Raw genomic sequence first — 14771 nt, forward strand, 5'->3', positions numbered from 1 at the left:
ACCTGAGGGTGTTTCTTTTGTTTTTGTTTGTATTTTCTTTATCCTCACAGCGATGGCAAAGCCACAGAGGAGTTTTAAGGGGGTGAGTGACCACTGTCTGAACTCACATTTTTAGCCTACCCTAAGGGTTTTATAAGAAACATATTTATGAGACCTGTATTTCATGTAGGGATGTTATTCATACCCTTCATGAGAGCTTGTGGCTAAGAAGAAATAGAAAATCTGAACAGATCTGTAACAAGTAGAGATCTCAACAGTTCTCACAAAGAAAAGCCAAGGGCCAGATGGCTTCACAAGTGAATTCTACTAAGCATTTAAAGAAGAATTAACACCAATCCTTCACGAACTCTTCCAAAAATTAGAAAGGGGAACACTCCCAGCTCATTCTCTCAGTTACTATCCTGAAACCAAAACTAAGGAAAGACATCACAGAAGGACAATACAGACCAATATCCCTATGAACAGAAACACAAAAATCCTCAAAAAATACTAGCAAACCAAATTGACGACCTATAAAAAGGATTATATACCATGATCAAGTGGGACTTATTGCAGGTAGACAAGCTTGGTTAAACATCTGGAAATCAATGTGACACACCAATAGATAAAGGACGAAAACCACATGATCATTTCAGTACACACAGAAAAAGCATTTGGCAAAATATAACACCCCTCCGTGACAAAAAAAAAAAACCCACTTAACTAGGGATAGAAACTTCCTCGACCAGGAAAAAAGGACATTTACGAAAAACCCATAACTAACATCAGAATTAATGGTGAAAGACTGAAAGCTTTCTCCCTGAGATCAGGAATAAAACATGTTTGCTCTTTCTGCTTCTATTCCACACTGCACTGGAGGTCACAGCCTGGGCAATCTGGCAAGGGGAAGAAAAGCTTTTCCCATCACGGGGACTCCCAGTTGATTGTATTCCTTTGGCTCCTAGGAAGCCCAGAATTGCATTTTGGCAATATACCTCTGTCACGAGAGCAGCAGGGCAGATGAGCAGGTTAGAGTGACAGAGACCTTATTTCCTTTCCTGTCCATATTTTCCTTTCGTCCAACTTTCTCAAGCTCATTTTATTTTTTTCAAGCTCATTTTTAAATATTTACTTATACTCTGCTTTGTTCTAAAAGGTTCTGATAGAGTTCATAAAGACAGTTTTATACCGTATAAATGTGTATGTCACTCTAAGTCATCTGTGGAATAAGGGATGGATGGAGTCAGGCATAAATGTATGCATGTGCATCTTGGAAAGATCTGGCAGACTGGAGGCGTGAGATGGGAGGTGGGGAGCTGAGGAAAGGCAGTGGTACAATAGTAATGCTCGTGGGGCCCTACCAGCTCCTCCAGCCTATTTCCCTTTTCCTACGTGTCACCTGTCTGCTGCCCAGACACTGAACCATCTGTGGTTTCTGCACATGCCACTTTAATTTCTGTCCTCTGTAGCCTGCTTCATGCTGTTTGCTCTGCGCAGGATGCCCTTCTGCCCATGTTTTCACCTTGTCACTGCCTACTCAGCCTGCAAAGCTCAGTTCATTAGAACCTCTTTCAGGAGCCCTCCTGGTCTGGGCAGAGGATCCTTCTTTCCCCCAGGCTCCCAGCGCCTGGGTTTCCCTTAGTCTCGGCACTGACTGCATGCATTGTTCCTGCACTCCCCCATCAGACTGAGGACATCTCGAAGGCAGGACCTTCGTCTTGGCCATCTGTATTCCCAGGACTTAGAGGCAGCATCAGAAGTGATGTGACCTTATACAGATAGGCAGAGGCAGCAGCAAACCCTTCTGAAAAACTGGTCAGAACCATGCTCCAGCCAGACCCCAGATGCTGTCTGTGCCACAGGACCATGACTTGTCTCCATGGGTATCCCTACCAGGAGCCTTGGCTCAGCGGAGCTCCCGGAGGGGCTTGCGGGGCCTGCCGGCGGGGGGGGGGGGGGGTGGGGGAGGGGGAGGGCTTCCTTCTAATTTCCGGACCTGTCTTGGACTCACTTCTGGCTGCCCACCGCAAGCCAGCTATGCCAAGGTTGTATAGGAGCCTCTGGGAGCTAGGAACGAGGCAGGGGAGCGGGGGGTGACTGGGCACCTGGGTCAAGAATATGGACTCCATGCTCCTGGTGTCCTCGTCTGACAGGTGCTCCGGGCTGAGGTGGCCAGGTCTGTTGCTGCGGTGGGACATGGTCTCTTCACTGTACACGGTGGAATCAGAGCAAATGGGAGGCAGGGGCACGAAGGTCCGGTGGGACAGGGAAAGGCCCTCCACGCCCTCGATAGGTATCTGTGACTCCAGAATACTGCTTCTGGCAGCGGAGAGCTCTTTAGTCGGCCATGCCTCAGACTCGGGGATCTCCTTTGAGGGAGACTGGACTGTGGTCACAGGGAGGTGATGGAGAATCAGAGGCCGCTTTGGCACCTTTGGGACTTGGGTTTTCACCTGTCATGGGAGAAAGGCTAGATTGGTTTGCTTCCTAATCAGAATCTCTCCTTCTGGACCTCACGGACTAAGGCTACTTGGTACCGTGATCAGGGTCCTGGATGAGGGCTCACAGCAGGGAGGGAGGGAGCCAAATCCCACTGACTGGGCATCTACAATGTGCCTGTACATGACAGATGTTGCTTGATTTACACCTCAAACTGCCCAGGAAATAATTCTCCTTATTTTATAAAAGTGGAAGCCAGGGCTCAGAGAGGTAGGATGAATTGTCCGAGGTTACAGGATTATTCGGTGGCGGAGCCTGGACTGCCCGATTTCTGCCTCACTCTACATCCCTGATCATATCACTCTGGCTCTCAACAGCCTTCTTCTTCTGATCAAGGTTTAACACGGTGCCCTCGACTTTCTTCAGGGACTCCTAGGAAGACCTGGAGGAGATGGTCCTGTCTCTTGTAGAAGGCCACAGCACCAAGCCCCTTTCAGGATACTGGTCCCTATACCTTAAATGAAGTTTCATAAGGCAAATCTCTCTCAGGGTTCAGAACCGAGGAAATAACTACTTTCCTGTTGAAATTCTCAGCTTCCTTAATTAGTGAAAGCCCGTCATTCTGGGACAGAGGATTATGTACTTAGCATTTGGCTCACTCTGATTGTGCCCCTCTCAGGCTGGCTGATGGGAAGGAGATGCTCCAATCCTTAGAGGAGGCAACAAACAAGGGGAAGATGATGGAAACCTTTTGAATTTCTGTCTGTTTCTGGCTTTTAATTCTGTGCTGGTCCTCTAAGGGCTCTAGACTAGAGTTTGGCTGGACAGCGACAGGCTGCAGAGGGGGTAGAAGGAGAATAACTGTACCGAAAGGGAACTGTAGAAAGGGAATAAGCTGGGTGGGGAATGCCCAGTCCAGCTTTTAGTTATAGGAAGGCTAAAGTTCAGGAGGGAGAAGCATTTCACAGAAATTTCTGCAATCCTTGTGATACTGTATGGCATCCCAGAAGGTAAGTCTAAGACCACCGGCTGGGGTTGGTTTGGGGGGTCAGATTGCTCTCAACATAAGGAAATGCTTCCTTATGTGTAAGAGATGTGTATTGTAGGCCTGGCAGCCATCCATGACTCCCACAGGTGGTTAGAACTTGCACAGGTATGGATTTGGGGGTTTATAACATATTTTTGTATCTGTTGCTTCATGCAGTCCTCTCAGCAGCTCAGGGAGGCTTGGAGTTGAGAAGCTGAAGCTCAGAGAGTGAAGCTCTTGCCCAGGTTCAGGCAGCTGTGGAAAGTGATGAAGCCGGGCTTATCCCCGGGTCTTCAGACTGATTTCTCCCCTACTTCTCCATAGCTCCTTCTCAGGGCCTCAGTTTCTCTGTCAAAGTTGGGGGTAGGATTCCATGACCTTCACAGCTTCTCCCTACTCTGGCAGCTGGGTCCCTCTGACTGTCTTGTCCCTTCTGGGTGTATCTGTGTGTAACAGACACGGAAAGGAGAAGACAATGCCAGTACCACAGACCTAACAGAAGGAATCCATGATGAGTGGGGAAGGGCACTCTCTCCCCAGGTCAGTTCACATGCAGTAAAACAGGCTCCACTTCCTCCGGGCTTGGCAGGCCTTACCTTCCTCGAGTCCTTCCGAGGCATCAAAATATGATGCTTGGCTTTTACTATCTTCTTGCTAATCAAGTGGATCCCCAGCCGCTCCTGGAGGAAGCTTTTCAGCAGTGGAGGGACCCCTGGAGCCATGATGGGGAAGATTACTATTAGCAGATATTTACTGGGGGCTTACTATGTGTCCCACACTGTTCAAACTGCCAGACATGTATTAACTTACAGTAATACATCATTATTATGTAATGAATACATCATTCTCACACCAACCCCGGGAGGTAGGTACCTATATTATTCCCATTTAATAGGTGAGGAAACTGAGGCACAGAGAGGTTAAGAAATTTGCCCAAGGCAACAAGGATAGTGCAAAGCAAGGGTGAAAACTCTGCTGGTGTCACTCTAGGACCCAGGATTCTAAGATGCCTTCAAGGTATAGCGCTGATGCAGCACCCACTGTACCCATGACGCAGCACCCATTTCTGGACACAGCCCATTTGAAACCTCATGCATGACCCTTTACGTTTCTCATCCCCCTCCCCTGCTCGGCCATGCCTCCCCCGTAGGCCCCTCCCCAGCTGGGAAGTAGGAAATGAGGTCACAACAGACCTGCTCTACAAAGACAGGTGTCACTTAAAGATCTCATGCAGGATCTAGCTAATTCTGTGTTCCATTCCCAGCTCTGCCTCTTTCTTGTTGTGGGACCTTGGGTAGATCACGAACCTCCCTGGTCCGCAGCATCCTTCACTGAGCATGGGGACAATGACGCCCACCTCACAAGGTTGCTGTCAGGTAAGCTGGTACACGGCAGATGGTCAGCAACATCTGTGGTTCTCTCCGTCCCCAAATGCACCATGAACCACGTCCACCCATGACCCACGGCAGAGCCCAGGGGCTCAGCATCCATGAGGTGGGGCTGAGGGTGCCCACACTGGCCCTGGGCACCGGGGTGGGGGCGCAGGTTTGTGGGCACCATACCTCGTGTATGGGCCACCAGAGGATTGTTATGAAAGATGAGCTCACAGAGCAACGGGAAAAGAGCTACTGGCAGGATGGCATCTTCCTTTGCGATCTGTAAGGAACACGGGGAAAAGCTTCAGGTTGGCACCGCCCCACCTCTGCCCAAGTGCTGCCAGGCCCCACACCGCGGGGCTACATGCTTGCTAGGGCAGGGGTAGGGCCGGGGACGTGAGGCTCCTGTACTGGACTCAGTGCTGGGCAGGGTCTGCTCCTGCGATTTCACCTGCTCACACCCACAGATCAGGATCCTGTCTGAAATTCCACATCACTGTTTCACATTTGAAAGTTAAGAATTGTTTTCTCCACACTGGAAATGTAGCCAAGACCAAGGAATGGAGATGTTGGTGACAAAATAGGAACAAGCACAAAGAGTCTGGAAGTTTGGCAGGGCAATGACTTTGACTTCAGGATACAATTTGTCTGGCACTTCACCTTCCTCAATGCAACCTCTATACACCGTCAGTCTGTCAACAGCACTCCTGATGGTCTCTTTCATTAAGGCCTGTTCTGGGCACTGAGCTGGGGATGGGCAGGGGGCAGGCAGTCAGGGGGTACCCATTCATCTAAGGGATAAGCTGAGCCAATGATAAGGAAGACCTCCCGGCTGTCTGGGGCCCAGAGGCTGCTCTACCCCCGTGAGGCCAACCTCTGAAGGGCGAATAATACCCAATCCTTGCTGAGCAGAGTGGCTGGAACATCCTCGGGGAGGGTGTCTATTAGCAACAGAACAGTATCAGAGGGGCCACGAGTGGGGCAGTGGCCTTTCAGATGCCTGGGCACCCTGAACATTATTGGGTTAGACTCAGGACCTGTGGAAAGCAATAAGGCCTGAGGACTGCGAGAGGGAGGGCCCTTCAGTTTGCCTTCCTCTGGAGCCCCAGTGGGTAGCACTAGATGCCCACTGGGCAATGAACCTATCCATTATCTTTCTATTCCCATCCAATCGATAAGTATTAGTGAATGCCAACATGTGTCAAGCACTAGGCTGGAAATGAGCAAAACAGCTAGAACTCCTGCCCTCAAGGAGTGCTACCTGGGGGGACACAGGCACTGAAGCCCTAACAGGAAGGATGGGAGCTCTGCAGCTGTAATCAGCGCCATGAGAGAGGGCGTGGGAAGTCCTTCCCTATCTCCCTGGTCCACACAGGGAGATAGGGAAGGCTTCCCTGAGATTTGAAGGGTGAGGAGCTAGGGACAGAGCACACAGCGTAGAAACCTCTGTATTAACCGAAACTGTTCTACTTTCTGGGCACACAGCCAGACTGTCTTTGTGCCTCCCAGGCAACTAGATGTGCTCATGTGACTCAGGTCATATGCAACAGGGTAGAAGGGACCATTTCTGGGCACAGCCCATTTGAAACCTCCTGAGTGACCCTCCTCGCTGCTCACCCCCCTCCCCTGCTCCGACATCGACCTGCCAGATGCAGAGGAGCAAGTAAAATCCCCTTCAGGCCCTATGGGAGGACAGAGCCACAGCTGGAAGGGAGCTGGGTCTCTGCAAGATCACATGGGAGGCCCCCAGCCCACCTGGAATACCCACAGTGGATTTTGTGAAAGCAAGAAATAGACTTCTACTGCAGGAGGTCCCTGGGAATTGAAAGTGTGTGGCAGCCGCTCCCGGTGCGTGCCCCACCCAGTGTGGAGAGGAAGTGCTCCACGCAAGAAGGACCTCACAGCGAGGAGGGGGAAAGCCAGCTGGGGGGCGGAAAGAAGGCCACTTTGATTAACAGTAGAGAGAAAATGAGGCTAGTCAGGGCCAGACAAAAGCTAGAAAGATCTTGGTCCCTGGGGACCTAATACGTGGCTTTTCAGAAATATGAGGACCTACATATGACCAGATTTGGTCACAGATTAGATATGCGTGGTGAGTAGGGACGTAAAGGAGAGAGAAATGTTAAGGACGACAGCCACATTTTGGCGTGATGGAGCTCTTCTCTAAGATCCGGGGCAATGGAAGAGCCTCAAATTTGAAGATCATTAATTCACTTTGGATACATGTACTTCAGAGGTACCTTCCAGACCTCCCAGGAGAGATTCAGGGAGGCAGTGGGTACACTGGTCTGGGGTACACAGGATACTGGTTCTGTGTTGGAACTGTAAATCTGCGAGCCACCGTTCGTGGGCAGGGGGTATGCGAAGGCATCTCAGGGAGAGAGTCCAGAGTGAGAGGAGAGGGACGGGGCATGGGCCTTGAGCAGCTGGCACACCTGCTCACCAACACCAGGACGTGGCACATTCCGTCCAGGACCAGGACATGGCACACGTCTTCCGTCCAGGACCAGACGGTAAACGCTTGGGGCCTCACTGGCCACACGGGCTGTGTTGCCACTACCCCACTGTGCCGCTGTAGCACGGAAACTGCCAGAGGCAGCTCATACGTAAGTGTGATGGCTCTTTTCCAATACAACTTTAGTGATGGACTCTGAAATTTGAATTTGATATCATTTTAATGTGTCATGAAGGATTATCCTTCTTTTGATTTTTTCAACCATTTAAAAATCTAAGAATCAGTCTTAGCTTGAAGGCCACACAAAAACCAAGGTCGGCAGATAACGCCTGTGGGCCAAATCCATCCCCCCGTCCGTTTAATACAGTTTCATCAGATCACTGCTGTGCTCATCCATTTACACATTGTCCTCTGTGCTACAAGGACACGGCTGAGTAGTAGTGACAGAGTAATGTATTTATCTGGCCCTTTATAGAAAACATTTGCTGACTTTTTATCTAGACTCTAGGGAAGGAGGGAAGGAGGATGAACCTACAAAGAAGTCTAATATGTGTTGATAAATAACTATAAAATGGTGGCTAAAGAGGGTGCAGAGTCTCTTATACGCAATTCAGGTGGTCAAGAAGCACTCACAACAGAATGGGGGAGGGAGAATTAAATTTAATTTTGTCAGGATGCAAAATTCCATCCATCCAAATCAGGCAACTAAAAAGTTGAAGAAAGTTACAATTAAAACTGATAGAAAGTTGAAAGATACCCATGGCACGGATGTCATATTTTCTGTGAAATTAAGTCCCAGCTGAAAGATATGGGCTTAGGATTCTGGCTGAGGTAGTGAGGAAAATCTGGCCATCACGCTAGCCTATCCCTGTAAGGTGAGTTGAATGCCAATGATAATAAATTCAGGGTCCAATGACAACTTAATATTTCTGTCCAATTTCATTGGGTTAAGGCAAATACACCTTAATCTGTCAAATTTATGAACTAAGTAAATATTAGTTAAAGGTTGAATGAAAGTGATTATTTTACTTTTTTTTTTAGAGAGAGAGAGGGAGAGAGAGTGTGTGAGCCGGGCGAGGGGCAGAGGGAGAGGTAGAAAATCTTTTTTTTTTTTTAAGATTTATTTATTTATTTGAGGGAGACCGTGTGCATGTGCACAAGCTGGGGGAGGGACAGAGAGAGGGGGGAGAGAGAGAGAATCCTCAAGCAGACTTCCTGCTGAGCGTAGAGCCCAATGCAGGGCTCAATCCCAGGACTCTGAGATCATGACCTGAGCTGAAATCACGATTCGGATGCTTAACCGACTGAGCCACCCAGGTACCCCGGGATAGAGAACCTTAAGCAGGCTGCACGCCCTGACATGGGCTTGATCTCAGGACCCTGAGAGCAAGACCTAAGCCAAAATCAAGAGTCGGACCCTCAATCGACAGAGCCACCCAGGCACCCCAATGATTTTACTTTTGACACAAAACTTAATAGATTTGAGTGGATATTCTAGACATTTAAGTTCTGTTTGAACACAGAATTGGTTTTAAAATTCATAACTTTAATAAACTGAATATTAATTTCAACACAGGTAGCATGAGTATTCCTTGATGGGATCAAAACATCATTCATTCATCAAATAAACTTACTGAATACCTATCATGTATCAGGTGCTATTCCAGATGATGAGGCTATAGTTATAAGCAAAACAAAGTCCTACTCTCAAATAAACCTACATTCTGGCAGTAGACAACTGACAATAAAGAAAAAGATATATATGTTAGGTGATAACTGTCATAAAGAAAAATATAATTTAAAAACTCAAGTAAGCATATAGGAAAACGAAGAGCAGGGACGCCCAGGTGGCTCAGTCGGTTAAGCAGCTGCCTTAGGCTCAGGTCATGATCCCAGGGTCCTGGTATGGAGCCCCACATCGGGCTCCCTGCTCAGCGGGGAGCCTGCTTCTCCTTCTCCCTTGGCCTGTCTCCCCCACTCATGCTCTCTCTCTAATAAATAAAATTAAAAAAAAAAAGGAAAGTATTGCTCCCCTCCTAACAACAAGAAAAAAGAATAACTATAACATCATAACTTTTCTTGCATCTCCCAGAGAGCTAAGGTCTCAGGGCAACCATGTGGACTGGAATCTAAGGAAAGATGGGCACCTCCAAGGAGCGATGGGCCATGGACACTGGCTCCCATGTGGCAGAACATGGGAGGAAGAGATGGCAAGTGCCATACAAGCAACTAGGAAGAAATGAGCTAAACATTTTAATGAGCCACTAAAGGCTAAGTGTGGGCCTCTTAGAGTAGAAGAGAACTCTCAAGAGTTGCAGAGAGGAGGAGAATTCATGGCCACTTGTATGCAAAAGACTGGACCCAGGGAGCAAGACTGGAGAAAGCCATTCCTGGGGCGTAGGCCTGGAGGAGAAGAGCCCCTGCCACTATCAGAAAGGCAGGAAGCCTTGCCACCCCTCTCCCTAGAGAACAAAAGCCTTAAGTTTCTGAGGAAGGTGAGCAAACCCTGTCAGGGCCACGGCCCTGTGTCTGGGGGAGGGGAAAAATTAAAACCTGCTGCTCCTGGGGTAGGGGCAGGAAACCAACCTGGGCCCACTACTTGAGAGGTCTCTGACTGCTTGCGGAGGGGTAGGACCACTGAGAAGGCCCATCCTTGAGACACAGGAACCCGGGGCCTACTTAAGAGTGGGGTTGGACACTCCCTTTGGCCCTCTACCACCAGACAAGCGAGCACTAAGTAACAAGCAAAAGCAGTCTCCTGCTTGGAGAGAGGAACACAAGTGTGGAGATAAACCCTTGTGAAGTGCAGGAGCACGGGGAAGGCTGCACGCCGAGGACAGAGCAGGAACACAGCGAAAAATGCTCTGGCGGCCCAGCAAGAACCAACTATATGCTGTCCCCAAGACATGGACTTGGACATCTCTTGTCAGATGGACAAAGCTACAAAGAGGCTGGAAGTAAAAGGATAGAAAGAGACTATGCAAACAGCAAGCATAAGAATCTATATTAAACTCAGACCAGACAGATAGCAAGACAAGAAATTTTGTTCAAGGCACAGGGAGACAAGTCAAAATAATATAAGGATCAACACATCAGGTAGATATAAAAATTCTAGATGTTTATGTACCTGATAGTAAAACGTCAAAACACACGCAGCAGACACTGACAGAACTAAAGGGAGAAAGAAACAGCCCCACAGTCATGACTGGGGGTGTTAACACTCTGCTCTCAATAACTGGAAGAACAAAGAGGCAAACAATAGTACAGAAATGATCTGAGTTATACTGCCAACCACCTTAACTTAACTGATATTTATAGAACACTATTCCTCAAAACTGCAGAATACACATTTTTTTCTAAGTGCACACATAACATTCACCAAGACAGAATATAGGATGGGACATAAAACAAGTTTCAATAGATGTCAGAAGAATGAAATCTTACAGGTTATGTTATTTGATCACAACAGAATTAAAGTAGAAATAATAAGTATAAGACATCTAGAAGATCTCCATATATTTGGAAACGAAGCATTTCACTTACCTAAACAACGCATGAGTAAAAGAAACCACAACAAGACTTTGAAAAGTTTAATAGAATAAAAATAAACACACAAATCATAATTTGTAGGATGCAGCTAAAACAGTGCTTAGAGAAAAAGTTATAGCTTTATATGCTTATATTAAAGAATAAAAAGGTCTAAGTCAATGATCTAAAATTACACTATTTAGGACACTAGAAAGAGAGGAACAAATTAAACTCATGTGAGTAGGACAGAAATCAAGTTAGGAGCAGAAATCAATGAAATGGGAAAATAAGTAGAGAAATCTAATAAAACCAGCAGTTTAGTTTTTTCAATAAAAGACACAAGTGACCAATTTCAAGAATCAAAGAAGGACCCATCATACATCTATGGTCCACTGATTATTGACAAGGGTGAGAAGACCATTCAATGGGGGAAAGAGTAGTCTTTCTGATCAATGGTGTTGAGGAAACTGCATATCCACCACATATAAAAAAATGATGTGGGACCCTGTCTCACATCACATATAAAGATAAACTCAAAATGGATCAAAGATCTGAATGTCAAAGCTAAAATGATAAAACTCTTAGGAAGAAAACACTTGAGGAGTTTGGCTGTACCAACTGCTTGCCTTAGAAGGAATGTAAGCAGAGTACCTTAAAAGTTGCCTACATTTCAGACTTGAGTAGAGCTCAGTTGGTGGGGTCTATAGAAGTCAAACAGTACATGGCTACTGGAAAAATATGCTAACATAAAACATGAAGGAAAAACACATTAAATTTGTCCCATGGACTTTACATCTGCTGTTACCATAGGCTAGAACATTTCCCACTTCACTCTTCCCCTCACACTTCACCTCACCACACTCACGAAACCATTCTCTTGAGAACCTTCCTTGATCCCAAATATTAGGTTAGACTGCCCCTGTCATATACTTCATAGCACTGTGAATTTCTTCCTAACACTAGGCATGCTTATATTGAGACCACTTGTCTTGTACCAGTCTTCCCTAGGGGTGATAAGCTCCAAAAAGCAAGAGGCCCAATCTTGCTTTGCACAGCTGTGTACCTAGTATGCAGGATAGGGTCTGGCACATGGTATTACATAAATATCTGTGACTGAATGGATGGACTTCGGCCTTGGTCTGCACTCTCTCCACTTCCCCCACCCTGAGAACTCCTGAGCCCACATATTTGTAATGGGGAATTATAGGGCTGGCCTTCAGGCCAGAGCAGATTGCATCCCATCCTCCCATCTTTGCCCCTGAGGAAATAGGAAGAGAAGCAGAAGAGTCACCTTATTGTAGGCCAGGCTAAGGTACCTCAGCTCTGGAAAGGGCGGGGCCAGCGTCTGGTTCCTGGCCTTCAGTGACTTCACGGGAAGAATCTCGAATATGGGAGGAAGTGCACATACCTTGGTTGCCTTAGAAGGAAAAAAGGTCTATTGTCAAAGTGTCCTGATGATAAGAAGCTGAATGCTGTCAAGGACCAAGAGACCCTTCCTATGAAGGGTAATGGAAAGAAGTGACCATTCTAGAAAGGCTTGGCCAAAAGAGACATCTAGGGTCATAATGGGAGATGTTACCAAGGGCCCAGAGTTCTGGTTCCAAGTTCTCTGAGGTCACATGATGTGCTAATTCCCCATCACCCAAAGTTCAGGTTTCAAGTGCTCTGATACCAAATGATAATATAGCAGTGATGTAGACATCAGAAGTTCTCTGCCTCCACCTCCCACTTTCTGCCCTACAGCTTATCCTGAAAAGGCCCTTCTCTACAGTTGGGCTAAAATTTCTCCAAAAGGCAAAAGGACAGTGCTTGCATTTTATTTTTTTAAAAAAGATTTTTAAATTTTTAAGTCATCTCCACACCCAGCATGGGGATTGAACTCACAACCCTGAGATCAAGGGCCCCAGCACACTCTTCTGACTGAGCGGGTGCTTGCATTTTAAAGGGGACTTTTCCTAGTGGGGAGATGGAGAGCACGAGCGACCTGAGCCTTGAGTACCTGGTCTGATGGGCTAGCTAACATCCTACAATGGAGGCTCTTCAGTCCAGGATAAATCAAGAGCTAAGTCCTGGATGACTTCAAGCAGGCCTTCAGGCCTGAATGTGACCTGGTGCACCCATGTCACTTGCAGGGTCATGGTTTTTCAGCACAACCCAGCCTGCCTCAGGATCAACATGTTTAATTAAGCAGAAAATAGAAGGTACTGGGTTAATCATGCCTGACTCAGTTCACTCACTGATTCCTTGAGTTAGATGGGACTAGAGGAAATTACAGGGTGAGATGCTGGGCTAATAACTGGGTTCAAATGAACTAGATTCTGTTCTAAGCTCCATTAATTGCTGTGTAATCTTGAGCGAGTCACTTAAATTTCACTTGTTCATTCACTGAACAGTAGCGGAGTGCCTACTCGGAGCCAAGTATTTTGTGCCCTCCTGGGGTCCAACTCAGACACCCACACAAGTGGGACAGGTGAGTCATGGGTGAGAGTAAAACAAAAACCAGTGATGGTGCTTGTGCATGTCTGTGACTCTCCCCTCCAGGTGATCCAAATGCAATCTGCCAGAGGCCACAGTGGAAAGCGGTGGCAGTCTGGTAAGGCATTCTCTTCCACCGTGCAATTCCCTATCTGGAACAAGGCTGTGTGACCTGAAGGGGCCAAGTCAGACTGCCGCACAGAAAAGAAAGAGCCAGAGAGTGAGGCTCAGGGGTATCTAGCACTGTCCAGGGGCATGAGTGTCCTGCCCTGAAGGCATGAGGGATACACACCTGACTTTTACAGAAAGAGGCCACTGTAAGTCTCCACCATCTAACACCCTGTCTACATGCTCAGATGCCAGAGCGTTGGGATCTGAGCACTGAACAACCTACCAATTCTCTTTGACTTTTGTGGCCCACTGTTTAACGGCCCCCAAGACCCCCTATGCCGTATGTATGCCCTTCGGCAGTGTGACCTTGGTGCTCCTCTCAATCAGAGGTGGAGTCTGTGTCTCTATGCCCTCGAACGTAGACTGGCTGTGGTATAATAAAGAATTTGGTCTCTCTCCCAGGTTTTTGGCATTGAGCTTCCAAAACTCTTGGAACTTCCTGAGTGACAGGAATGTCTTTGTTATTCATGAGCCCTGGGTTCACACTTAAGTTTATGCTAATGAGACGACTCAGGATGAGGGCTGGCCACACCTGAAAGACAACCCTGCTATTAGAGAGTTGGGGTTTTGAGCCAGCCTGACCTCTGGGCTAGAGATTAAGTTCAATCCTGTGGCCAATGGTTCAGTCAGTCATGCCTATGTAATGAAACTCCAAAAAAAAGCTCCGGACACTGAGGCTTGAGTGAGTTTCCTGATTGGTGAATACATCAGATGTGCTGGGAGGGTGACACACCCAGATTCCATAGCGAGAGGGCACAAAAGCTCTGCATTTGGGACCCTCCTGGACCTCACATTATTTATCTTTTCATTTGGCTGGTTCTGATTTGTACCCTTTATAGTAAAACTGTGATCATAAGGATGGTGCTTTCCTGAGTTCTATGAGTTGTTCTAGTAAATTACTGAGCCTGAGGAGGTTGTGTGAACTCCAATATTTATAGCCAGTGTGTCATAAGTGCTGATAGTTTGGGGACCCCCAAACTTGCAGCTAGTGTCTGAAGTGAGGGCAGTCTTGTTGGGAAATGTGCCCTTCACCTGTGGGGTCTGTGCTATCTACAGGTAGCTAGCATCAGAATTGTACTGCCCTATCATACTTAATACTTGCTTTAACCAACAGAATGTGGCAGAAGGGCCACCATTTGAGTTCCAGAGCCTTGCAATTCACTCTTGCCCTCTTGGAACCCTAAGGCCACCATGCTGTAAAGAAGTCCACAATAAAAAGACTCCATATAGATGCCGAGCCATACCAGGTGTCCATGAACTCAGGCCCTAGAGAACCAGCCAGCTGCATGAATGAGCCCCGGCAAAACCAGTGGAACACCTA

At 47.3% G+C, this 14771-nt stretch overlaps 1 protein-coding gene across 5 annotated transcripts in view; it reads right to left on the reverse strand.

Annotated features, from left to right (window-relative positions):
• Positions 1–14771, reverse strand: part of XRRA1 (X-ray radiation resistance associated 1) — a 61820-nt gene that overhangs the window by 2780 nt on the left and 44269 nt on the right. For 2 of the 5 annotated variants that reach the window (XM_028115871.2, XM_028115876.2), the window contains 4 exons: positions 12096–12221; positions 4753–5101; positions 4042–4157; positions 2085–2432 (listed from right to left, as the gene is read on the reverse strand). In XM_028115871.2, the coding sequence (XP_027971672.2) occupies positions 2085–2432; positions 4042–4157; positions 4753–5101; positions 12096–12221 (939 nt within the window). The remainder of the gene's footprint in view (positions 1–2084; positions 2433–4041; positions 4158–4752; positions 5102–12095; positions 12222–14771) is intronic. The other 3 variants (XM_028115874.2, XM_028115875.2, XM_088017572.1) reach the window with 3 other exon arrangements.

This window comes from Eumetopias jubatus, unplaced genomic scaffold (assembly GCF_037043125.1).
Source record: "Eumetopias jubatus isolate StellerSeaLion01/CBP00866 unplaced genomic scaffold, mEumJub1_p1.0 scaffold_13, whole genome shotgun sequence".
NCBI lineage: Eukaryota > Metazoa > Chordata > Mammalia > Carnivora > Otariidae > Eumetopias > Eumetopias jubatus.